Consider the following 27,821-nt stretch of genomic DNA (forward strand, 5'->3'; position numbering starts at 1 on the left):
ACCTCGCTCCCAGCAAAATATTCTCTACAGTTCAAGAGTAGTCACAAACAGCCAATAATAAATTCCATGTGACACAAGGACTGTATTTTCTATGGCTAAATAAACTCATGATTGTGCCACTAAAAATATGCCACCTTGCATCACACTTGCAGCGCGAAACAGAATTGGTTGACCTTGCCTATCAGAAAGGGCATGTGACACATTCCTCACCTATAAATATGTAAAACTGTTGCCAATTTGTTCGCAAATGTCTTAAATAATTGAATTTATTATAAAACATGTTCCACTGGCCAATATTTGCTTCAATTCATGCCACCAACTATATGCAGACACTTTAACAAAATCAAAACCATTTGACATGGTTTGTATTATGTTTGGAAATATTTGTTGTTAAGTTCAGACACATTTTAATGTAATTTAACGGACTATTTTGATTGTGTTTTTTTTTCTGTGAAGCTTGGAAAACATTGAGTAATCGAACACATTATCAAAAAAGACAGGAATACATAAAAATTGTAAACATATAGAAGCTAGATGATTTATTACAAGTGTTTGGTTTGTTTAACAAGGAGCACATCTGAAGCAATCAGATGATGTTTTAATCAAACAGATCAATAGATCTTCTTCCATGACCGTAAATACAGCTGAAGGGGCAGCATAGGATTCCTCTTTTGTAGGCTGGGGTGGAACACATCAAAGTCTACTTTCCTCACTCTCTGCAGGTAGTCCTCTAAAACAACCTGAGGGACAGAACACAAAGACGCTCAGAGGCTATTCATTTAATTACTTTTGTGCAAGCCTGGAATATTACACAATATAAAAAAAACAAAAAAACAAAAAAAAAAAAAAAAAAACAAAAAAAATACACATTTGTGAAAGCTGTGACACAACACAGCCATTCCTTTTTCAAAATCTATTAACAAAGTGTTTAAATGATCTTGGTATTGTACGGTTGAGATACAGCTGCAGGAAAAATGCATTTCTGCATAAACATGTTTAAAATTTGCTTATAAAATGTCACAACAGTATACAGAGTTTAATTACTTCAATAACACTCAAAATATATTTTCATTGTCTCCAATGAACATAAAAAACTCACCAAAAAAATAAAAAACACAAAAAAACTTGTGTCTAATGCTCATTAAAGCTGCACTTATTTGATAAAAAATACAGTAAAACTGTAGTGAAATATTAGTAAAATAGTATTACAACTTAAAATAACAGTTTTCTTTTCAAATATACCATAAAATGTAATTTATTCCTGTGATGCAAAGCTGAATTTTCAGCAGCCATTACTCCAGTCACATGATCCTTCAGAAATCATTCCAATAAGCTGATTTGGTGCTTAAGAAACATTTCTTATTATTATCAATGTTGAAAATGTTGTGCTTCATATTTAAACAAAAACATTTCCAGGATTCTCTGATGAATATAAAGTTCAAAAGAACAGCATTTTTTGTGTGTCCTTGCTGAATAAAAGCATTTAATTTCTTTAAACAAATAAAATAAAAGTCTCAATGTCCCCAAACTTTTAAACAATATAGCTGTCCATGTAAAGATTCACAGTGCAGGGTGGGAGAACGCATACGAATCCCAAGGCTACTGACTTACTAGCCAACCAGTCCTATAAAAATAGTTTTGTGTTTGCAATTAACAAGAACACCTGAGGGTTCACATACTTTTTCCTACGACTGTAAATTATCTCAAATACAAAATACAACCCTCAAATGTCAATCCTTACAGTAAAGTCCTTTCGTGAGAACACAGTTACGATTAACACCAGCCAAACCAAGTGGAGCACAATGTGTCACTAAACGGCCTGCAGTGAAACGATGGCTTTAAAGGATATGAATGACAGTTAAACACAGGGATGTGGAAATGGAAAGTAAGAGCAGAATATTACAGTGATAGAAAGTGAAATAAAAATGCTTTACAGGCCATTTCGTTCGCAGAAAGCATTTCACTGGCCTAGGCAATTGAAACACTAAAGCATCCACAAACAGGCTGAAATTGGACAGAAAATTTCAGACTGCTTCCCTATGCTTTGCCTCGTAATGTGCTAAGAGTTATTCCCTCATCTCCTCTCAGGCAGGCTCCCTTTAAGAGAAATTACTGTAAGAGAGTAAAAGAGGCATAAGTTGTGTAATCAGACCATGAGCTTGTAGTGGTGGCTTGTAGGGTCATGTGGGTCGATGAGGCTCCGCCTCTTTTGGAGGCAGAATGAGGATAAGCCATGAGCTTCTCTGTGTCACATCACATTAGTGAGGCGTAGGGAGGGGGGAGGAGCTGAAAGAGATGAAATTACTCACCGTTTGCAGAAAGGCAGGCATGGCCGCATGTGGAATGTTCTCGCTGAATGATCTAGCCTGTAAGACAGTATAATAATGAGTCAAGATATCAAAAACAAGATATCAAATTCTCACATAGTACATCACACAAACCTTAGGTTAATCGCACAGTGAAACAAATTAGGTCAAACAAACCTGGACATGTCCAGATCATATTTCACCTCAACATACAAAATATAAATAAATACTTAAAAAAAAAAAAAATCATATTTTTCTTTGAAAATGTAGCATGACAGTTCCATAATCATTCTCAATGATAGTATATGCTGTACTTTTTCTGATCTGAATAAATGTTGTTTTAGTTTGTAAGAATTATTGTATTTTATAAAACTGTATAAAATACAATGATTTACAGTACTTTCTCATGTTTTTATTTCTCTAATAGTGAGGTAGGTTTTTTTTTTTATTTTTTTTTATTTTTTTTACAATATTACAGTAATGAGAATCACCATCAAGAATAATAGGAATCACAAAAACCAGTTCAACATCTGCATGCATTTCAGTATTATGAGGGGAATCATGCTTAACTGTCACAAAAATAATCTCACATTGCAAAAATATTGTTATTTGGCGGGGTGAAATGTTTTCATGAATTATAACCCAAAATTTGATCAAAATTTACATTAAAAAGTATCAAATTTCAGTTTGGCCCTTGTTTGTTTATGATTTTTGTGGTCCCCACCTAGGTCATTCATGCTAACCTTGATTCATACCACCTGACCAGATATGCAAAGTGGGGTGTGCATTCCCTGTGGTTACACAGGACTTTTAATAAATTCAGTAATGAGGGGAGTGCAACAATCAAAGGTCATCAGAGCTGTTGGTGGAGGAGGGGTGATATTGCTTGTGAAAACTCATGAAGTTAGTATGCAAATAGAAAATTACTGGGGAACATACAACACAGTCAATATCTGACCACAGAGATTAAACTGAAAGGATTTGCATACGTGCTGGAGATGGACATGGGCTTGGCTGGCAATGTCATAAACGACGTCCCTGATGTTCTGGTCCCTGCTGCCACGGATGAAGTCCTCTTGAGATGCGCCATGCTAGGTGAGAAACAGTGAGAATGCATTATCAGCAACACTCTGCTGATAGATAGAAAAATGAGCTTGAAGACACCATAATCTTTTCCTTAACCCTCCATATTTCAGGCACAAGTGCAATAATACAATCTTGTAAAATCTAAAGGAAAAAAAACTCAAAGAATTTATTTAATAATAACGACAATTGATTATTACAGTCCCTTTTTTCATTACTATTATGCATATTTTCTCCTAAAATCTCATTACTGTAATAAAAGATCTCACTCATCAGTAATAAAAAACATTATTTAATTAGTAATTATATTATTATTATTGCATATATTATGATTATATATTCTCTTTTATTTCCAATAAATGTTTTTTTATTTTTGTTAATTCATTTCAGTACAACAAATAAAAAAACAATACATAAAGACCATTGTAATTTACAAATGTATTTTACAGTTAAAACAACATTTGTTTTTGGCAATTTTTGCTGTGGGCTACTTAAAATTGGGAGGGGGAGGATGTGCAAGATTCATGAAAATAACATCACAATACTGTAAAAAAAAAAATATCACAAAAAAGCAGGGACGTGCACAGGGGGGTTGCTCAGGTTGCCCGGGCAATGCCCTTCTCGACTCACGTTGCCCTTCCGAGGTGGAAAAAAAATAAATAAAAAAAAATCGTACAATGGATGCAGAATTTCACGTAGGCCTAGATAAAAAAAATAAATAAATAAATAAAAAATCGCAAAGCCTCATTCACTTCCATATTCGGGCACCCGTCCTAAAGTGAAAGTCGGTAGGGGAAGGGCTAACTCTCTTTACGTGGCTGCAGCGCTGCACGCGACCGGCACCTGAGCTGAGCCTGCATGAGCGGCCCTAGAAGGAGATTGTCGCGGTTGTCAGGTGAGACGACTCAACGTTGTCGGAAAAGTAATAGTAAGGTTATAATCGTTAACGAAAACGAACGAAAAAAAAAAAAAACTAGTTGGGAAAAAAAATTGTGTTAACTGAAATAAAAATAAAAACGAGGCATTACAAAAAAACGATAACTAACCAAAATTGTAATGTGTGTTTGGCAAAACTAACTAAAATAAAATACAATTATAGATTAAATGTCCTTAGTTTTCGTCTTTGTCAATGTCTTTCATAGAGCAAACGTTCAGCTGCATTTCATTTTCCTGCGTCTCTCACTCACGCGTCTCTCTCACATAACGTTACTCGCGCGCCACGCGCACAGCCCCTCCCCTCCGTGCACACACCGCGTCTCCATGAGAACGAGTGTTGGAAGCAAGTTCGCGAAAGGTTGGTGTCTCGTGAAAACCATTACACAATCACACATTAAAAAGTGGTATAAAAATATTTTTAATTCTGAATATAATTTTGTCAGTGTGTTAATGTCGACCCGAGAAGCGATTACTACACAATTAACTAACAATAAAAAAAATAAAGAAAAAATTAACAAAAACCCTTTAAATAATAAAAAAAAAAATCAAAACCTAATAAGTAAGGAATAATTGACGACAAGCCGTTGAATTATTAGAAAAATAATGCACACCTGAGGTGGTGATTCGGTCACGACTCGAAGCGGAGTCAATTATTCCGCTTATACCACGGTTACCACACCTCAAGACATCGATCAGATCATATATTTAAAGGGATTCGTTCGGTTTTTGTACTTAATCGCTATTGTGGGTAGGACTATTTCTTCCGCATCTCATCCAACGCTTCTTTTGCTGGTTTCACAATGTCATTTTAAAGCTGGTAATGGAGGCTTGAGCCGTTGATATATATTATAATGCAGTTATTAATGAAGTTATTAGAAAGAGAGCGAGAGAGACAGACACACACACACACACACACACACACACACACACACACACAGAGAGAGAGAGAGAGAGCTTGTGTGAATTAGACTGCAGCAGCGTCTCTAAACAGCGCCTGTTATTACCTCGCTAGTGAGAAATGTCATGTGTACTTTTGGAAAATCGTCTGTCATGTTGTTGTTTTTGTTAGTCCTGTAATTTCCGTTTTTAATTACAGTTTTACTATGCGAAGTGATATGGAACTGTAATGCGGTCAAGAGAGCTGCCTGGAACTACGTTCGCCACGCTTTTCCCAGAAAATAATGTCACGCCTCAGAACGTTCGTCAGCCAATCAGATTCAAGCATTCAACGGCCCACGTAGTATAAATATTAAATAATGTTATGTCATTTTTTTTTTACTCTTACACTGAATGTTTGCTCCTTCATTCCAGATGAGTAGACTATTGTATAGGGTAAATTTAGTATAGTATACAGCTGTGGAATTTGTATAGGGTGTGATTTCTGTATAGAAAATTATTGCTTGACTAAAGTAAAGCCCTCTCTCTCTTTCTCACCCATGCACACTCACTCATGCACACACCCACGGCACACACACACACTAAAAAAAAATATGCTGTATTTAAAGTTTTCTTTTTATTTTGTTATTTGTCATGTTCTTTTCTCAGATTAAGCTCCCTGACAATTTGACAGAAATGTCTTGTTGTGGCTCAAAAATGGGTTGAACACATGCGGTTCATGTATGTCTTCTTTAGTCTGTTGGCTCTTTAGGTTTTACTGGCACACGTCACTTACACATTTTGCACTTACTGCGGAGTGTTGAGACTGTTTACATATGTGTGCCCATATGTACATTTTATGTACTGATTTTTGGAATATTTTCTAAAATTGTATGATGTTTTTGTTGAGTTATTACTCGTGTATTAAATAAATTCAGTGCACACAGACTGAAGTAGTTTAATAACCCAAATCACAAAAAAGACTAAAACTAACACTAAAAAGTCATGTTTTTCTATGTTATTATTAGTAGTAGTTAAGGTGATTGAGTGCTGTATTTCAGTGTTTTACTTTGTGTATATATATTTTAATAAAGACCCCGTTATTCTCAGTCCTTCATATAGCCCGTGAGTTTTTTTTTTTTGGGGGGGGGGGGTGCCCCCCCCTTTTTTTAGGTCAGAGCAACTGCCCCTCAAAATTCCTGTGCACGTCCCTGCCAGCTGGAGTACCCTTGAGAACCACAAGAGGGTACTCCATCCCATACCTCTGTCACTCAGTCTTGGACTTCATTTCCCACAATCCTTTGCCCGGACTCATCAGCACTCATTGTTTGCACCTGTGCCTCATTAACCCTGTCTGCTCACCCTATACAGCCTGGCTATTTGTAATTCATTGTGAAGTCTTGAATGTGCTTTGTACTGCATTTCTGAGCCATTATTTCCTGTTTTCATGTGTCTTAGTTTATTCTGCCAATTGTTCTGGATTACTCTTTGTCTGTTTCTGTTTTAGTTTGGACCGTTTTGCTGGTATAGGACTTTTGCCTGCATTTGGATCACGATTGTGGATTACCCTCTGAATAAACACTGCATTTGGATTCTCAGCATTCGTGTCTCAGAGCAGTTCATGACACATAGTCTTAAATATAGGCATCATTTCACAAAATTTTCTTTGGATTTTGGGGTGAGATATGGCCCAGGCATTTCTTGACAGTTTTCATGAGATTCATCTTTATAGATCTTCCAACATTCCAAAAAAAATAAATAAATACTTGAACACCAGAACATATTAGTATGCTGGATGAAAATCTGCATACAGAACGTCCGGTGATGTGTTTATTCAGCATCCCAAGACTATTATTGAAATCACACTTAGTTGTATTTGTGAAACTAGTGATTCAAACAATGCCAATGTAAAATTCTTCCATCACTCAAGTGTTGCCTGTGATTGCGCTGCCTCAAATGTGATCTGAACAAAAATGAATAAATCCACAATAACTAGTGATCAATAAACACACTGCAGAAGCAAATTTTTAAGCCCATTGTTCCTCAAACAAAAGCAGTATACAAGAATAAAGCCCTGACAAGGTAATCAACACCATGAATAACCAGACAGAGTAATTGTCTGGAGGCTATCATTGTTCTGTTCTGATTCTTGAACAGGGGGTTTGATATCAAACAGAGCCCTTAAACTGCGCTAAAAATGGCTTGCAGACACCCAGAGGCTTGTATTTACAGTCTACCTATTAAAGAAACACCCACACATACACCTTAAATTGTTTTACCAACATATTTGGCTAATCTTGACAGGTTGCACAGCAAATATTCTCTAAATGATTGCAATGTAAATAAAAAAATGTTTTGCTGTCTCTTTTAATTCAACATAATCCAATGCATTATTAAATACATTAATAACAGGTTTAAAACCTATAAGGAAATTCTTGTCTCAAGAAAGGAAGTTTCATTAAGTTAAATGATAAGGAAAGACTAGTAAAGAAGTTCCTCACACTTCATACAAATAATTAGCTATGGTGTAGCAAAACACTAACAAGCCAAATTAAGAAGTACTTACAAATAAAGAAATATTTATTTAAAATGTATTGTATTAGTGGGGATTTGATAACCTCAGAAACCATTTATGGCGAAACAACAGTGCCCCCTTTTGGTGAATGTGCAATCATACCGCAAAACAATCTACATAACGTATTTTGATCTTAATACTGTACACTGACTCTAGCTGAGATTAGTTGAGGGTAACGACAGATGATATTCTTTGCTTTTCTTACACTAAGGGCAAGATCTTCTAAATCCCAATTCTAATGGCTCGTTCGTGCTGAAATGGTGACAGATGGGTGAAACAAAGCCCATGGGTTTGGGCTTAGCAGACGAGAGGGCATTGGAGTGGACAGCTTCACCCACATATACGCTGACTGGCATATGAATTGTCTCTAGTCCTTCACTAGTCCCTCTGATGTTAGAAAAGCATGGAATTACTGGCAGCAACAGAGATGACAAGGTGATAGCAGATTTACCCACCAGCATGCAGATGTCCATGGGCAGGTAGACCTTGCGTCTGCTGCTGTTGTATGGGGTCGCCCGCAGGCAGGTCAGGATGCCCTGGGCTTTGCCAATGTGGCTTGCAGCATGGTCTGAATGGACGTTTTTCACACCTACATTTGAAAAGTTACACAAAGTATACAACATTATGAGAACAGATTTGAGTAAAATAGTGAATTTTCCAATGAATGAATGAATGAGGCATTTATATAGTGCTTTATTGTGTATTGCTGTACACCCAAAGCACTTTACAATCATCTGAGTGTGGGGGGTGGGGGGGTCTCCTCAACCACCACCAGTGTGCAGTATCCACTTGGATGATGCGACAGTGGCCACAGTACAACGGCGCCAGTGCGCTCACCTCACACCAGCTACAGGTGGAGAGGAGAGAGAGACAGAGCCAATTCAGTGGATGGGGATTATTAGGGGGCCATGATAGACAAGGGCCAGTGGAGGGAATTTGGCCAGGTCACCGGGGATACACCCCTGCTCTTTATGAAAAGTGCCATGGGATTTTTAGTGACCACAGAGAGTCAGGACCTCGGTTTAACTTCTCAACTTTTCAAATCAACTTAACTCAACTTAACTTTTCCTCGGTTTGATGGTGCTTTTTACAGTATAGTGTCCCCAATCCCCCATCACTATATTGGGGCATTAGGACCCACACAGAGCACAGGGTGAGCACCCCCTGCTGGTAAACCTACAAACGCAACCTAGTTTTCCCAGGAGGTCATCCACGCAGGTACTAACCAGGCTCAGACCTGCCTAGCTTGAGTGGACAACCAGTCTTGGGCTACAGGGTGATATTTCTTGCTAAATCTAAAAAAAAAAGTGTCCTCAAATTATATTTTAATGAGTCAGTTAATGAAAAATCTAGTATTCCACCTTTAAAACAATAAAATAATAGTTTCGTAAGTAAAATCAAATAATTAATTACAATAAAATGTATAATTTTATTAATAAACAAGGATGCATTCAATCTAGGGGTGAGCGATATGGAAAAAATATCATATCATGATTTTTTTTTTTAGAAATATCACGATTCACGATTTTATCATGGTTTTGGTTATGGTTTTACTATTTTGCAAGTTGTCTGAGCATTACAGCCAAACTAATTTCCCTATTATAAAGACAAAGCCTTTCAAGGTAACAACAAAAAAAAAAGAATGGCAGATATTTTCAACATTGATAATAGCATAAAATGTTTCTTGAGCAGCAAATCAGCATATCACATATTCCTGAAGGATGAAGACTGGAGTAATGACTGCTGAAAATTCAGCTTTGCCATCACTATGGCAAAAATAAATAAATAAATAAAAAATATTTATAAAAATAAAATAAATTGCATTTTAATATATATATGCAAATTAAAAAAAAAAAGTTATAATAAGTCAATATACAGTAACTGTTTTACTGTAGTTTTATTCAAATAAATGCAGCCTGGGTGAGCCTAAGACTTTCAAAAACATCAAGTGTCTTACCTCTAATCTTTGAATGGTAGTGTACATTGAAACTATACTAGCAAACCCACAGTGCAAACCAACAAATGATAAGCCTTTAAGATATAATAACAATTTTATTAGTTCCTTTTAAAATGAAAACAATGAATTCAATCCTTCAGGTGACTGAAATTTTGCTGCGTATTTTCCTTATACTCCTTATACACTGGAAGCAAATAGAGACTGAGACTGTTAGGCCCTAATATTCTACCTAACATTCTCCAGTATTCCACAAAGGAAAGTATTTCCTGTCAAGTGCAACTGTCAAGTGCAACGCGAGGATGTGTAAATGACAGAATTCCACTAATTTTTGCAAGAATTACTGCTTTAAGTTGGAGACCAAGAAAAGTCTGCTCACCGAGTGTCTCCAGCAGCAGGAAAAGAAGAGAGGATTGTGTGTTTTCGCCATAGGCCTCCAGCTCTTGAAGATTCCTGTATGCTTTGTCCTCCATATCTTTCTCCTTTTTAAAACATGTTTTAAATACAATTGCCAGAGGACAGTATAATGTGCATAATGTGTTGACTCACTACATGACTATTAATGTCTAGAATTAGCCATGTATGTCTCACAGACAGCTGTCAGAGTTCAAATTAATCTTTATTCATATTTTAGGACAAATCTGATTACTTACTCTTTCAGATATGATTCTTAACATCCACCTCCTTGTTAACGTGTGCTTCCTCAATGCCTGAGAACACAAAGCAGTTTTAGAATATCAGTGGCTGTCATTGACTGTCATTCTATGGATACATTTTTCAAAAATGTGTTACACAGAAAAAAGAAAGTCATACAGGTTTGAAATGACATTCACTACTGTTCCCAAGTTTGCGGTTATTCTTTAAAAAAAAAAGTTTTATAATAAGTCTCTTATGCTCATAAATACAGCTAAAACAGTAATATTGTGAAAAATGAAATACAATTTAAAATAACTGTTTTCTATTTTAAAATATTTTTAAATGAAATTTATTCTTGTTATGACAAAGCTGAATTTTCCGCAACCATTACGCCAGTCTTTAGTGACACATGGTCCTTCAGAAATCATTCTAATCTGCACATGAAACATTTCTTATTATTATCAATGTTGAAAACAGTTGTGCTACTTGATTTTTATTTTTTTGAAACCATGATAAATTTTGAAATACAATTTGAAACCAAAATCGTTTGTAACATTATAAATGTCTTTGATCAATTCAATGCATCCTGCAGAAAAAAAAGTGTTAATTTCTTTAAGTAAAAAAACTTAATAACCCCCAATTTTTAAATGGTAGTGTAAATGATGACAGAATCTTTCTTTTATAGAAGTAAGACACACCCTCCACAGTTCTGCACTGACGGGCTGGGCTGGAGGGTCATCTCTGTAAATATCCTCCACAGCGCTCTTCCAGAACTGCAATCGCATTAAACCAATGGTTTTCTGAGAAACAGTGTCCTTAATCTAAAAAAAGAAGAAGCAAATTTATGAGCACATATGAGTGTTTCTTTAACAACAGCCACTTTCATGTCTCAAGAGTTGGTTTTCACACTATGATACACAGTTATATCTGTACAAAAAGTTAATTAGCTTAAACGAGTTTGTGCATTGTTGCACTCAATAGCTGGAATACCTGCCTGTGCCAGTTCTACATTGAACGCCCTCAGTGCCAGTGCAGACCGACGAACAGCCTCAGGAAAAAGCAATGAACACAAAAATCCCTCATAGTCCCTTTTCCTATTGGTGACAGTACAGTGTTATTCACTCAGTGTGACCTGTCGTGTCTTTAACCTACATTTACAAAACTAAGCTTAATAGGGACTGAAATTTCTGTAGGCAGAAGACAATTATAACACAAAGACTACTTCATTAGGGTCAAAGACAAATAAAGATTTCTAAAATCTTTAAATTTACGCTAAAGTATATTTGCCAAGTTTTTATTGTTTCAAACATTTTTTTTTTGAAAAATGTTTCTATCATTTCCTACTGTACGAACGATTTAATGTCTAAAAATGCAAAGTACTGTAACCATTAGATAAAAAGTACTAAAATTATTTCCTTGCACACTGAATGTATGTGCCTTTTATATTACACGACTTGATCGTTAATAAAAAAGTCCCAGAATATATCATTTAAAAACAAACGTACATTCCATTTTTGCATTTCAGATTGTTAATGAGAAGATTTCTCTTATCAGTCTGTACACAGATGCATCACCTAGACATTTCTAGCATTCATTTTAACAACTGACATCAATTTTAACCGTATAAAATGTAATTTTTATATATACTGCAATTTACTTAATTAAAAAAAATAGTGTCTCGCCATTCAGTATTCAATTTGACATACAGCAAGAGAAAATACTCTTAAGGTATTCTGGGATACATGTCTACACGGTATAAATTGAGACTTATTTAAAAATCAATCGATTTTTAAACTAATAACTTACCTTACAATATCAATACAGTACTGTTCATTGTGCTGTCCTGTTGTTAATGTTCTCGAGCATTTGATCTCTGTTGGCCTCTGTATAAATGTGGGATAGGGAATCTTTATGTGGAGAGAATTTTTGGTGGTTAAAAGTCCATTTTTTATGTTTAGACTGGATGCCATTGCAAACATCATGCATCTAGGTATCCTTGAACTGTACCTCCTCCTCCAGCGCGTGCGCCATATTACAACTCCCCTGAAAGCAAGCACTTCTGACAGTACGTTCCGCTCCACAGTAAATCGAATTAAAAAGAATTAACCGTATAATTTGTATGGCACTTAAAATGTAACAGATTTTCATCTGAATGCAGTCTACATATATTAAATGTTTAGCAGTTATATGGGCAGAAATGATTGACAGATAAGAGCAGTTGGCGTGATCATGTGATTCGCATCATATGACCAGCGCAGATGAAAGTCCTTTCACCGAAGAAAACGGATGTAACCGAGACAGTAACTTGTTTTATTTTATTGTATCATACGTATGTCTTATGGCAACATCGTCCGTGAATTTCGTTCTATTTTCTTTGTTTTTTATATACCTAGGAATATGTTTGTCCCAATGCAAAGACATCCGGTAAGGACGTGTATTATGTAGTGCAGCTATATTGATCAAAACTCTCGAAGTTAAATGTTTTTGACGCCTGGTTGGGATGGAGATTTAGAATTACAATTTTGTAGGCTGTTCTTCTTGTGTTGATGTATTTAGAAGTTTTGACTTATTTTGACAATCTCTTATTTATTATAAAAGACTTAACATTATAATAAGGTTTCGGTTTCACCCTTCAATAGCTGCCTAATTATTGCACAAGAAAGAAAAAATATGTGGTTGCTTTTGCTTCCATATTGACTTCTCACCAAATATCTTGCCTAACAAACAATAAACACACACAGGTGTCCTCTACAGAAGGCATGTATGAAAATGATGCCCTATTTCATAACAAAAAGTCATATTCCGATTTGAAAACCCATAACATTTTTCTGAGATGTTTTTTTTTTTTTACGACAAACTATTTGAAAATTAGCCAGATTTAATATAAAATAATTACAAAATATTATCATATTTCCCTACGAGTGCTGTGCATCAACATGCAGAAACAATGTTATAAATGATATAACATAAACCACTGCTTTATTTCTGTTCTTCATTTTTTTTTTATTAAATTATAGATATTTGTCAATTTTAAATATGTGTGTAAATGTTTATATATGTAATTTTACTAATGGTTTGGCAATTAGAATTTTTTTAAAGAATTATAAAGTTACCTAAATGTAAGACTTTAACAACAGCGCCCCCTGATGTCTGTTTTTTTTTATCATTTTCCATAATATAGAAACGTTGAGATAAATATGCAGATTAGCAAATAGTTATTTTTAAGTATTATTGGCTTAACTGGAGTTTTCATTAGGTTTTGTGTACACACAGTACAGTATCACACTCCCAACTAAATCTATAGTTAATCTGAATATTGATCAACCACATGCTGAACCAAGACTTGCATAAGGATTGCGCAATTCAAAATTCAACATCTGCTAGTCCTCAATGATTTTTTACTCTTTCCTCAGATAATGTTGTCTTGGGTTTAGACTGAGAAGTATACAAAACAGCAGGGGTCTTTCAAAGAAACATGTGCGCATGAAAATGTGCTTACTCTGCAGAACAATGAACCACATCCACATGCTACTATGAGAAGATCTAGGAGAGGGACTCATTTGTGACCCTGGATCAAAAAACCAGTCTTAAGTGTCAAGTTTTCGAAAGCTGAATAAATAAGCTTTCCATTGATGTATGGTTTATTAGGATCGGACAATATTTGGGAATCTGAGGGTGCAAAAAAATCTAAATACTGAGAAAATCACTTTTAAAGTTGTCCAAAAAAATTCCTAGCAATGCATATTACTGATCAAAAATTACTTTTTCATATATTTACGGTTGAAAATTTACAAAATATCTTCATGGAACATGATCTTTCCTTAATATCCTAATGATTTTTGGAATTTAAAAAAAATCTAAAATTTTAACCCATACAATGTTTTTTTTTTTTGGCTATTGCTACAAATATACCCCAGCGACTTAAGACTGGTTTTGTGGTCCAGGGTCACATTTTCTCTGAATCAGGTAGACACATTCGCCAAGTTAACCTAACTAGCTTAACAAACACAATATGCTCTTTATTTTTCTGATTTAATCAGAATGTTAATTTTCCACAGACATTCTTTGGATGATGACCTCTTGTTACCTTACACCAAATCCCACGGCCCATCTCATTCTCACCGCCACGTGAGGGACTGTCAGTCTGTCGCTCATGGCAATGTAACCCAAGAAACCTGGGCAGCAAGCAAACACTCGAACTCTCCAGTGTTCAAGTCAAATATGTTCATCTCCGACATCACGGATGACTCTGGTGTTCACAGATGGGTGAGTGGCCACATCACAGAGGTGCATGACCCACTGAGATCCGTGTCCGTTCTGGAACCAGGAGGCCCTGGAGGGTGTGAGTGGAGTCACAGAGAGCTGGTGGAGCTCACTGCCAAAACTAGAAAGTGCCTTATCGCCCAGAATGGAGGCTTCTTTGACCCGGACAACGGGCAGTGTTTGGGGAATATCATAAGTGATGGGAAACTGGTGAGGAACAGTAGAGGAATTCAAAATGCTCAGTTTGGCATCCGAAAGGATGGGACGCTCGTGTTTGGGTAAGGACACAACCCGAGGTCTCACTCTCGGCAGTTTTTCTCCTGGCCTGTGTGATGTTTTGCAATACCACAGTGTTTGTTTTTATGTGGAGTCCCAAGAAACAACAGAAAATTGAGCTAGTCTTTCCTGGTTGGGTGCTGGTGTACTTTTGACCTCACTATAATTAAGCTGTGCTTATTCTGTATCACACCCTTAAAGGGATAGGTCACCCAAAAATGAAAATTTCTTCTAACTATCATTCTTTGAAACCATATGATATTTAATTTTTGTTTGTGGAACACAAAAGAAGATGTTCAGTAGAGTGCACTTGAGGGCACTGCCACATTATCAGTTAGCATACGTCTGTAAGCACAAAGTGGTTTCCTTTACTGCAGGGTGCTGTAAAAAAAAAAACTCAACCTAAATATGGGTGCAGAATTTGGAGCAAGTAAGCCATAGGAACGAAGGGCCCATAGAACATCTGTTTCCTAAAATAGAATCTTTACAAAAACATGACAATATTGCATAACGCTCCAGTGCTCTTAATAATAGGCAGCACTTTGGAACGCCATGTACCCAGAGTTTATCAGTCTGTCGTTCATTGTGACATTAAGGGCCTATAACCAGAATGTTCTGGTGTTAGATAAGGTGTTTATATTGCATATTTGGACATTCACCTGGATGAGCTTTAAGGAATTCAAAACAGCCTATAGTCAATAATACACATGGTCAGCCAGTAAACCAGGGATTATTTCTGAGTAACCGTTATCAAATCAAATGTTTACTTTTTGCTAATTACTACATTTTGTCTTTTAGTTCAGTGTGAAATACGTAATTTTGTGGCTTTCAGTTCATGCCTGTTAGCTTTCAGTGTAGCATTAACAGATAAACACATTACAGTCTCTTCTGGCAAAACAGTTTTCATGAGTATATACAGTTTTGTTTTATTCGTGAAGTAAATGTTCTTTCTCTCCCACCTGTCTGGCAGTATTAGCAAATCATGGTTTTTGTGCCTTTGTTTGTGATGATCTTGCCTTTCCAAACCTTCAGCTTTTTTTTGTGAAGGAAGTTGCTGGAATTTATTTGTTTTGAAAGTGCCATTATTGCTTTAGATCAAGTGCTGTCTGTCTAGTGTGGTTTTACTGGGCTGTGATGTAATGTAAAGGTATTATTATGATGTTTAACAAAATTAATACTTTCAGCGAGGATGCATAAAATTGATCAAAAATGTCAGTAAAGACATTTATAATGTTACTAATAATTTCCATTTCAAACAAATGCTGTTATTTTGAACTTACTTATTTTGAAAGTATCCTGTAATCCTTATATGTGGCGCAACTGTTTTTAACAATCTTAATAATAAGAAATGTTTCTTAAGCATCAAAATATCGTTTGAAAAGATATTAAAATAGAAAACACTTTTTTTAAGTAGTAAAAAATATTTCACACCTTTACTGTTTTTTTTTTCTTCTGTATTTTGATTAAATAAATACAGCCTTGGTGAGCATGAACAAGAGACTTGTTTGAACGGCTTCTGGCTATTTGCGAAAAAAATGCCCCCCCCCCCCCCCCCCCCATACATCGACACCGGAAAGAAAATTGTGCCTGTGCAACATATTATTGGAGTGTCTTGATCAAAGACAGGATCTTTAACCAGACTTCTTTAACCATTAGGCTATACCATCCTATCTTTCTCTGTCTCACTTGCTCTTTCTTGTGTATATTCTTAGCTATCTGTCTGAAGATGACATCCTGGATCAGGTAAACCCCTTCGTGCAGCTGATCAGTGGGGTGGTGTGGCTGCTGAGAAACGGTGAGATCTACATCAATGAGAGCATCCAGGCAGAATGTGACGAAACGCAGAAGACCGGTAAGATTAGACAAGATTCTGTCTGGAGTGTGAGCATATGATAAGCTTGTTTATCTGGCTACCTAAAATTCCTCCCTATATCAGAAAACTGTATTTTCAAGATTCAAGATTTTTGTTCATCACATACACGATTATATAGAGCATATATATATAGAGAGCATATATTTCAACAGTAGTTCAGTGCTTAGTCCTGTTGTTTTCAAACACATCTGTGCTCAAAGATTATAATATAAAATTCAGTAGGTCGTTGATCTTTTATTTTGCAGGAAAATTCCAGTACTTTGTGGATGTGATATCTGCCCGTACGGCGGTGGGTCACGATGCAGAAGGGAAACTCATTCTCTTTCATGTTGATGGTCAGACGGATGTAAGAGGGTGAGAATGGACTTTGAACCTGAGCAGATCTCAGCTGTTTATCACTGTAAACATTCCTCCACTTCTCTCTGTTTGTCTGTTCATGCTACAACACTAAATAACCCAGAATGAACCTTTATGAACCAAGATTTATTTCTCTAGAAGACAATGCAACAGCAGAATGCTTTTTTCCATTCAGAGGGACCATATTCATGATTTTATTAGCTTTTTATGCACTTTGAGTTGTAATGTTAAGGTTCCTTGCAGCAAACTCATAGTATATTGTTTCTTTTCTTTTTTTTTCTTTTTAAAGAATTTAACTTTTTTTCCAGTGAAAATATATTAAATTGACTGACAGTAAAGGCATTTAGTATAATATTACAAAAGATTTCAATTTCAAATAAATGCTGTTCTTTATATATTTTACACTATATATATATTATGCAGCACAACTGTTTTCATCATTACTTGAGCACCAAATCATCATATTAGAATGATTTATAGATGATATTGGAATGATGAATAGTAATAATATTTTAAAATATTAATGTTTTTACTTTGGAAAACATTAAAAAAGAAAAAGGAAAAAAATAGCCTTTCTGTCCATTAATTAAATTAACTTAAAAATTCCCTAAATTAAGTTAAACATTCATTAGATTTATATATAAATTACTTTTATTATGGTTGGTTAATTTGCATATTAGTCATGTTCGTGTTCTCATGGTTGTGACATTAAAAATTTTAGCTTAGTTTTAAAACCTTTATTTAAACCACAGTGAGCCATTTAAATCCAAATGGAGAGAGCGCACATTTGTAGTGCATACCCGGAGTTCTGGTACAGTTTAGTTCTTTCAGTTTTTTTTTTACATGTGTTTAGTGAACTGCTATCTTTACAGAATGAACCTCTGGCAAGTGGCAAAGTTTCTAAAGGAACAGAATGTCTTAAATGCTATCAATCTGGATGGAGGCGGCTCGGCCACTTATATCCTCAACGGATCCTTGGCCAATTACCCTTCAGACCACTGGTGTGTTAATGCAAAACTACACATTTACAAACAACAGTGTGCTGAGTTTGGCAATTTTATCTCAACATTTTCGCCTAAATTCCAGCAAACTTCCGAAGTGGCGCTGCCCACGGGCAGTATCCACTGTGCTGTGTGTTCACGAGAGGCTGTGCCAGCCAGAGGACTGCAGCGAACATGGGCGCTGTGTTGAGGGCCAGTGCGTGTGCCAGCAGGGCTGGAGCGGCCCAGGATGTGCCAATCTCACATGCCAGGCTGAATGTGGAGAGCATGGGATCTGCACTGAGAGTGAGTCACTCTCTTGTACACTCCTGTATATCACAAAAGGACATTATGGTCACACTTCACTTGAAGCTTTTTTTAGTGCATTAATGTGCCTTGTAATGCACCTTATAATGCATTGTATGATCTCATTAATAATTCTAACCACTGTTATATTACATAAAACATTCATTCATTGTTACACCTTGAGAAAATATAACATATCAATTCTTATATTGTAATAATTATGATCACAAACATTATTCATCGTAACATTCATTATATTTACTTATCTGAATACATGACTAAGTAGCCACGTAACATGTATTAATGTATAACTGTAAGTTTAATTGAAAAAAAACACATGACATACAATCAATTTCAGAGGTAACAAGAAATCTGCAAATATTTTAATGCATTTTAACTTTGGTTACAGTTATGTAAATATATTATTAATGTATAATATAATGTAAAGTGTTAATGACATTGATTTGTTTAAGGCATGTAGCTTATACTGCATCTATTACATTAGAAGAAGCATATAGCTAAAAATAAAAATTTACAAATTGTTTGTAGTTAGTGAATGTTTTAAACTGAGAAAATGCTTTTGCATTAAAGGTAGTATTTCATTTTTTTTGATAACCCATTATCTACCATTCTCTCTCTATTTTTCTTGTCTCATCCCTCTCTCTGAACAGATGGATGTGTGTGTGATGCTGGATGGATGGGTTTAAATTGTAGCCAAGGTGAGGGTAAATCTGGCTGTCACACAGATTTGTACTATCAAATAAAGCTCTGTACTTGCGAGACCTTTATGTTTGTTACAGTCAGCAGTGGTGATTTTAACTATTTTAAACTAATATGTTCATCTGAACTTTGTTTATACTTCTCACAGTATGTGCAGCAGGTTTCTATGGCGATGGCTGTAATCAAACATGCACGTGCACAAACGGAGGCTCATGTGATCCTGTTCACGGACGGTGCACCTGTCCTGCTGGTCTCCATGGAGATTCCTGCGAGCAAGGTGTGCAGTCTAATCTCAACCGTTTTTGGAATATATTAAGCAGATGCTCATATTTAACATGTATGTGTCCTGAGGATTGAGTGAATGTGCTCTAGTAAGGTAATGAAAAATATATTTCCAGGTAAATTAACCCGTTCTCAAATAAGCACAAATAATATTTAACACACACAAATATTAAATGATGTGAATCTTTAATTGGATGAACAACTTTCCAGAACTTAAAACATATTTTTAACCAACCCTTCTTTCTTGCAATGTTTTGTATAATTGCCTTTAGTATTGCATGCAATGCTGTTTTAGATTTTGGTCAAAAATATCATATAAAAGCTTAAAATCATAATATTGCTGAGTACTGTAAGGAACCACTTAAATTTCGAGTGTGCATCTACAATCATGCCCAAGTAGGCAACTGTCAAATTATCTCTATAAATAGATGAACATAATCATGTCTCTGCTCTCTTTGTTGTCTCAGAGTGCCCTCTTGGATTCTATGGGCTGAACTGCAAGCAGTCATGCCAATGCCATGACATGTGCCCATGCAACGCTGTCACAGGAAGCTGCAACACCACATACCAAGGAGAGAGAAACATCAGCCTGCACAGAGGTGCTGTACAGCCCCTATTAGCACTCACACGACATGTAAACAACACATTCCCTGTGTGAGGTCTCTATAGATCAGTTTAATGTTCACACTTTCTCAGCACATAACTCTCTCTACTTACAGCTTCCGCCATCAGCATTCATCATTGTCCTTCTATATGTGTGCATATGTGTCTGTCCGCCCTTCTCTACTGTGGAATGTGGCATGCTTGTTTACCAAAATATGAGCCTTAAAGATGCTGTATGTAAGTTTTGACTCTACTAAAGCATCAAAATACCATAATATGTTTGCAGATATTTAAGACACATGCTAAGTTAACATATTTTTTTATCTGAAAAACAATGGTACAGTTGGTTATTCTCCTTGTATAAATATAATAAATAAAAATGTGCATTCTGGGCCGGAATGTCGGTCTCTGTTTTTGTTTGTGAAACCGGCCCACTGCCAGTTAACCCAGTTGTTTTTCAGCACCCCGGGTTGCCAGATGGCGGAAAACACAGCGTGTTTCATTTCATTCATCGTCAAGTGCAGTCGCTCTTGTTAGTATCCTCATTCTGGCATCCTGCGTGTGTCAAATCTGAGGAGGAGGGGCCGGATGAAAAAAAACCCTCTCCAATATTTTGAATTTGGACTGAAATTCGAAGTTCAACCACTTGGTGTCAATCCTACATACAGCACCTTTAAAGGATTAGTTCACTTTCAAATTAAAATTTCCTGATAATTTACTCACCCCCCATATCATCCAAGATGTTTATGTATGTCTTTCTTCAGTCGAAAAGAAATTGATGAAAACATTCCAGCATGTAGTAGACGTCATGGACTCCAAAGGGTTGAAGGTCAAAATTACAGTTTCAGTGCAGCTTTAAAGGGCTATAAACCATACCAGACGATTATCTAGCGAAACGATTGGTCATTTAAAAAAAAAATAAAAGTGTATATGCTTTATAAACACTTTTCTCTCACTTCTGCTGACTGTCAAAACCAGAAGCCCCTCCGGTGGATGATGTAGCACGTCTGCGTTGCATGATTAGTGATGAGTGCAGAGAGAGAACAAAACGCTGGTCACGAATCAGAAGCACAAAGCAAGGTTTTATTAAGGAAAATGTTGGAGGATTTCGATATAAGCCAAGAGGAGACTGGTTTTCCTTTGCTAAAATAAGGAAATGTTGTTTCCTTTTCTCCTACATTTCCCAGAGGCGCACGCGCGACCCATACGTGCTACGTCATCTGCCGGAATGGCTTCTGGTTTTGACAGTCGGCAGAAGTGAGAGAAAAGTGTTTATAAAGCATATACTAATATATTTTTTTTTTTAAATGTCCAATTGTTTCACTAGATAAGACCCTTATTCATCGTCTGGTATCGTTTATATCCATTAGAAGCTGCACTGAAACTGTAATTTTGACCTTCAACCATTTGGAGTCCATTGAAGTCCACTATATGGAGAAAAATCCTGGAATGTTTTCATCAAAAACCTTAATTTCTTTTCGACTGAAGACAGAAATACATAAACATCTTGGATGACATGGGGGTGAGTAAATTATCAGGAAATTTTTATTTGAAAGTGAACTAATCATTTAACAGGTCTCCATTTCTCACCAGCCTTTTTCACTTAACTTTGGGCTGAATTAATTTTTTTTTTTTTTTTTTTTTTGACTGTTCAATTTATTTACATTTTATTTATTTTTAGCAGGGTCCCTGATCTTTGGAGTCTTGCACAATCTAATGCAGGCTTTCCAAAAGCTGCAGCTGAATAATGGGGCAGTGCAAGCTGTATTAAACCTGTATTAGACAGTAATGTGTTCAGAAAACCTGTTTGATTTTAAGGTTCAGAGAGAGTGTTGAAAATGGTTGTAAAAGCTAAATTATGATTGTTTTTGTGCAAAAAGCTTGATTAATATTATAATTGAACTTTAGGGGGAAATGATAATAGATACATCTTAATATTTTCTTGATATATCTTAAATAATATTACATATAAAAATAAGTTTCCATTATGAATTGTTTAGGTGTGGTCAAATTTGCCTATTTCAGCAATTTTCACAGGCAAAATCCAGTCATTTCAATAAAATTCCACACGACAAGGAATTTTGTGTAAGTGCAAAAGATTTGCCCTTGCAAATTTTACAACCTGTTCAAGTTGGTCACTTGAATTTGGCGTGTTGAGCAACACAAAGCTGCTTCTGACTTCTGTGTGAGCTGTGCTTTATTCATCACTATACTATTGACAATAGAAAATTTTTGTCTGAAATGTTTTTTTTTCTCCAAATTTTCTCTAATGTGATCGCACCTTCACTCTAGAGCCATATTTGGATATACAAAAAAAAATGAATTTCATTGACCGTAATACACACAGCACTGATTTACAAAAAAAAAAAAAAAAAAAAAAAAAAAACGGTTGCACTTGTGCTTTTGTTTCACATAGTTACATCTGAAGTTAGGAAAGGGGGGACAGGAGAAATATGCCTGTAAGGGAGAGTTATTGTCCTAACAAGGGATTTGATTCAAAAACATTGTTTTTTTTCCCACAATCTTTCAGCCGGTCACTGCCTGGCTGCCCAGATGTTGAGGGAATGGATACAAGAGGAGGAAACTCATACTCCCAAACCCTATTTATCTGAGTAAGTGCTCCAAAACGCCCTCACACACACACATACACACATAACAGCAACCAATATGTGTCCTCTCACTGCTTCTTGAGACACGTGACAAAGCATAACATTTTGTCAACTTTTTATTAATTACTATGTGTCAGTACTGTCAGATACAAAAGTGATGTGTACTTTCATGTAAAATATTTATTAGGACTATTTACAATTGTAGCATGCAATTACAATTAAAAAATATAATTAATTTTGCATTTCACATATGTATTAAATGCAGCAGCTATTTTGTTTTTCTGGTGTTTCCAGTTGATAATCAGTTCTACTCTAAATTGGGAAATATGTCTAAAAATCCATAGACATAATTATTATAAAGAATAATTTCTTTATATTTTCTGAAATAGAGCTGTTGTGATTGACACAGAAAATATACTTTAAGACCATAACACAGTATTTTATATAGACTAAAATATGTATCAAAATATAATTATATTTAATAATATACAAATATATAATATATACAGTTTTTATATTTTTTTTTCTAAAACAAGAAACAATATATATTTTATATTATAAAAAATTGACTTTATTATAGTTGTTTTAATCTATGTGAAATATTAAATTGTGGTCTGAGGACAGGTGGTTTTGCTAAAATAAATCAATTGCAATGGTCCATTTGTGATAACAACATTCTAATGATCATCTCTGGTTCATTTTCAGAGTGGAAATGTTGCTATTTTAAAAACTAAATGTCATGTACAATTATAGGACATATTTTTTTCTATGCCTTAAAGCCACAGTTTCAACAACATGAGAAAAAAATCTGTTATCTCAAATAACTTGTCATTTATACCATTCCCTATCTGCGTGTTTGAGTAACTTGATTATTGCCATGGAAATTCACTCTGACAAATTCCAGGCCCTTGTTTAACAGAACAGGCTTTTGGACAAGTCTGAACCAAGTGCCCCGACTGTACTGGTAAACAACTCTGCAGCAGCGGAGTGGTGCAGATGAATTTATTAGTCAGCTCGGCCTTTCACATGCAAGTAAGGGATTGTGTGGTGTTGCCATGGTTGCAGTCAAGTGCTTTGTGTAGGCTGTGGGCAGCAGCGGTGGAGTCAGAGGTCAAAGTGCAACTCCTCACCCTGAGAGTGTTTTGTTTATGTGTGCAGACAAAGCTGGCTGGTTGTCTGCGCTATCCTGGCAACGTCGCTGCTAGCCAGCCTCGCCGGTAACCTTATCCAGACGTGCAGAAAATGCAAAGCGCGCGGGCAGAGGGCGGACTACTCCTACTTGCCGCTGGGAGAGATCAACGGGTCCGTGGAGCGAAGCAGAGGACAGGGGACAAAGTCTGGGAAAGTTCTTTTTCAGGAAGAAGATTCTGACTCGCAAGACTCCTCATAATGATGTGACCGTGTTTCAAAATGTATGCATTTGTGCTGGTTCATGCAAATGTGCCATCCAGCAGAGAGCTAGCTAGCCAGAACAAGCCCTCATTAGTCTGAGGATTAGGAAAGGGTTTGTTTGTTCCTGCTGTGAATCGATGAGCTTTTGGAAGGGCCTCTTCGCCTTTGGATTGGGGCCTCCAAATTGGTGATGATGGATACTGAGATGGGCGTTGTCGTCCAAACAGCTGTTTGTGTGGCTCAGTGCGTTCAGTCTGTAGACACCAGCTCAACAGATGCCAAATGCCTTGATAGTGCAGTTTGACTGCATTTTGCACATTTCTTGTTTGTTTGAGTACACTTTCATAGTAGCTGCTAGCAACAAGTTTCTCATGTTACATCATTCACAGTTTAAAATACTGTTTCGTTGACCTCAATAAAGCCTTTCATTGTGGTCTTCAGGCGAGAAGAGAACCAAGAAAAAGAGCAATATCACCACACAGCCTTTTTATTGACAGAATGGCCCAGTTGTTCCACCTGTTGCCATAGGAACAGACAAGTTTTGAACTATGAATCCTTCTTGCAGGAACTTGCCAAAATGCTGTTTTGAAACATAGTTTTATTGAATGATTTTTTTTTTTTCTCTGCGGCACCAGAGGTCATTCAGTTTATTTTGATTCCACCCCTTAGTCCTTTTGTTTCTGTAAACGCCTTACCAACTCCTTCCAGCCTTATCATGGTGTTGTTTTGTGTGTTGTCTTAAGCACTTACAACCAGCCATAGAAACACATTATGAAAAAAGAAAAAAAAGAAAAATAATCAAGGCCTGGATTGTTATCACACTCTCTCAGAAAGAAAGAGAAGGACATTTCCTCTGTGCTTAGCACAAAGTCGCTCTTTTTTCTGTGTTCTCAAGCAGTGAATCTGGGCTTTGGGAAGATATTTGAGAAGAAATGTTTTGTCTGGTTCTGTTTTAGCTCTGATGCATGTCACAAATATTATGGAAGAGGAACATTAACTCAGGTCTGTAGTTCCTGTGTTGTTTCCTGTTTAGCATAAAAATAGATTTAGACTTGTCTTGTTTTAAGAGTTTAAACATTTCACAAGCAAACACAGAGACATGTGGAAGAATGAATCTCATTAAACCGTCAAAACATTCCAGATCATATTAAATTAAACATCATCTGAAATAAATAATATTTTTTCCCTAAAAAAAATTTAATCCTATTTTGGACACTAAGCTTTTTTTTTGTAAACATTCTTTCATAGTATTTTAATGACAATTATGCACATTTTCTCTGCTTACTTTTCCTCACTGTAATGTAAAATAATCTATTATTTTTGTAACATTAAAAAAAATATATTTTGTTAAATCTATTAGATTGTAAATTATTTATACACCTTGGTAGTACTTGTACTTTCTTTAGCATATGCTGAGGTAAATAAAAATACTGTCAAAGAAAAACACCTAGTTACATTACAATAATGAGAATTTTCAGGGAAAAATTGCTTAATTTTATGATGCACAAAAATATTTGAATGGACAACATTTTTCATGCAAAATATAATTTCTTTTTGATGCTGTTGTTGTTATTTTGAGGGGAAATGTAGCTTGTACATCTTTTCACCCAGGTAGTGATGCCTTTAGTTACAGAGTTAAAGAAATATCATTTACAAAAGGTGTTTGTCTGCAGTGTGACACATTTGACTGTTTATTAACTTCCACCTGGCTCACTGCCTGCTTTGCATATGTTCTTCACTGTGAGCAACCTCTATGCTGATTGCCTAAAGCAGTCAGGGACAAAGACTTCAATGTAGTTTTTGATATATCTAATCATGCAGGCAGATGCTGCACAGGTTAGAGAGGGTACTTGTAGGTACAGGTGTGAGGGTACTACATCTAAGGCTACTTACACTCATTTTAAGTGAGTGATTTTGTTATGTTATGTTAAACAATAGAAATTGCTATCAAAAGAACATGCATAATAAATAATAATACATTTTGTTTGTGTGATTAATGTGTGATTAATCTCTCTAATTCAGATCATCTGGTTGCTCTCAGGTTGGCTTCTATTTTTTATTGCATATATGTTTGTGCCCAAAATAGCTGGTTTCCCCAAAATAAATTTACAGTCCAAATTTTTTCCTCTTCCATGCACTGGATAAGTTAATAAAATTTGGCTTTAATTAACTTATCAGGTTATATAAAGATTGTAATTGTACTATTTTATACTCTTCAGGCCGCTAATCGAATAATGAATTTGTCAGGTCACTGAAGGACACAACTGGTTGTCATTGCATAGACTGCAAATGAAAGGTGTGTTCTTTCAGAGAAAAGTTAAAAGCCTGTTTCTCCTGGGTGTGATCAATAGAAAAAGGGTGTTCAGGAACAGATGTGTGTCACAAAACGTGAAGATGAGGATTTCATTGTGCTGTTTAATTTTGTTTAAAAAAGTGGTTGTTCCTCAAAAGACTGGATTTGACTGGATTTAGTCACATTTATGTCATTTCAACAAACAACATATTTGTGCTTCATCATGTTTCATTTAATTTTGTGGTCAACACAGGTCACCTTTAACAACAAACAAAAAGACTATTAAAAGCCATCTGTGTGCTTTGTCATTTTTTTTATGATTTCCCTCATCTAAACAGTTTTATATTGTATTCCTCTCAAACTCTAAAAAATGGCACCATCATAACAACAGTAGAAGTACAATACTGTGCACCAGGAAGGTGATATCATATGTTATATTCAATGACAAGGTATATCTTCCTCAATGTGACATTTTAAATTTGTTCAGGGCTTTTTAGGCCTCAACTTGATGCATCATGCTGTAACTATTTTACTGCATGCTTTAAAGTGTTTGGTATGCAGAAGAATATTTCTAGAGGTGCAAGATTCCTATGACATTTTAACTGCAGTTTCTTTACAAGCCATTAATGCAGTCTTACACAACCACAAGACCTTCAGGTTGTTACTGACAGGATGTCACGGCTGACAGCTCACTGACTCACACACGATCGTGCCTCCACCTGCCTGTCTGTCCTCTTCACATAATGCAATCCTCTACCCAGATGTCACACTGTAAGCTTCTTTGCATCATCATTTGTACTCTTGAGCTCCCTCCACCCTAACAGTCACACATGGGCCTTTAGATGCTAAGTTTCAGTCTCCCTTCTCATTTTTAACTTATTGATGTTAGATATTACTGAGGATTCTAATAAGTTGCAATGTGATGGTACAGATGGTTTCTTTCAAGTGAACTCTCCTAATGGGGGATATTTGGGACCATGTACGTATGTATACAATTACATATGCATTCCAGATGTTTTGTCCTTCAGTGCAGTGCTTTCTAGTAACATTTGTGACTGTATGGTTGGCATTAGATCTTAAAATTGCTGTAAACTAGAAATTCAGATAGAGTTGCATAATATAAGCCGCACTTAAATGACATTTTATTGAGTTCAGCTCAAGTTCACAGGTGTAGCTCATAACATTACCTATTTGACATGTTCAGAAAGTGCCAAAATGCTGCTTTCCATTGTTGTGTTTTTTTATTATTATTTTAAATGTAATCAGTGTGCTTGTTATATAGTATTTCTTGAAAATAAATGTAATTTTGTTTGATAATTTGATGTTTAATGCACGACAGTCACATATCCTCCAAATACATTTTGGGGCCATTGTGCATTTATGCAATGTGTTTCATTTTTCAGTCTGCTTTGTTTAACCTAAGTGTCAGGTAAACCAGGACATTTCAGAGCGCATGTCTGTGTACTTAGTGCTTTTTGTGATTAAACTCTTCGTCACACTC

At 35.8% G+C, this 27,821-nt stretch overlaps 2 protein-coding genes across 6 annotated transcripts; one reads left to right on the forward strand and one right to left on the reverse strand.

The window, feature by feature from the left end:
• Nucleotides 1–511: 511 nt before the first annotated feature.
• On the reverse strand, nt 512–12,631 carry LOC109105048 (NADH dehydrogenase (ubiquinone) complex I, assembly factor 6-like). 5 transcript variants are annotated; one of them, XM_042772980.1, is made up of 10 exons: nt 12,374–12,631; nt 12,173–12,273; nt 11,361–11,460; nt 11,065–11,187; nt 10,384–10,440; nt 10,110–10,212; nt 8,232–8,365; nt 3,296–3,397; nt 2,310–2,366; nt 512–740 (listed from the first exon to the last, which is right to left on the reverse strand). In XM_042772980.1, the coding sequence occupies exons 1-10, from the start codon at nt 12,512–12,514 to the stop codon at nt 612–614; spliced, it is 1,047 nt and encodes a 348-aa protein (XP_042628914.1). In that variant the 5' UTR covers nt 12,515–12,631; the 3' UTR covers nt 512–611. The 5 variants fall into 5 exon arrangements, with proteins under 5 accessions (XP_042628914.1, XP_042628916.1, XP_042628917.1 ...); XM_042772982.1 differs by having other exon boundaries at nt 11,357–11,460; nt 12,374–12,563; XM_042772983.1 differs by lacking the exon at nt 11,361–11,460 and having other exon boundaries at nt 12,374–12,563.
• LOC109105040 (N-acetylglucosamine-1-phosphodiester alpha-N-acetylglucosaminidase-like) lies at nt 12,602–26,620 on the forward strand. The gene is made up of 11 exons (XM_019118398.2): nt 12,602–12,790; nt 14,425–14,907; nt 16,618–16,757; nt 17,024–17,132; nt 18,008–18,136; nt 18,222–18,421; nt 19,093–19,140; nt 19,290–19,418; nt 19,891–20,022; nt 22,557–22,638; nt 23,794–26,620. The coding sequence occupies exons 1-11, from the start codon at nt 12,612–12,614 to the stop codon at nt 24,023–24,025; spliced, it is 1,863 nt and encodes a 620-aa protein (XP_018973943.1). The 5' UTR covers nt 12,602–12,611; the 3' UTR covers nt 24,026–26,620.
• The last annotated feature ends 1,201 nt before the right edge of the window (nt 26,621–27,821 follow it).

Source organism: Cyprinus carpio, chromosome A16 (genome assembly GCF_018340385.1).
Source record: "Cyprinus carpio isolate SPL01 chromosome A16, ASM1834038v1, whole genome shotgun sequence".
In the NCBI taxonomy this organism is placed as follows: Eukaryota; Metazoa; Chordata; class Actinopteri; order Cypriniformes; family Cyprinidae; genus Cyprinus; species Cyprinus carpio.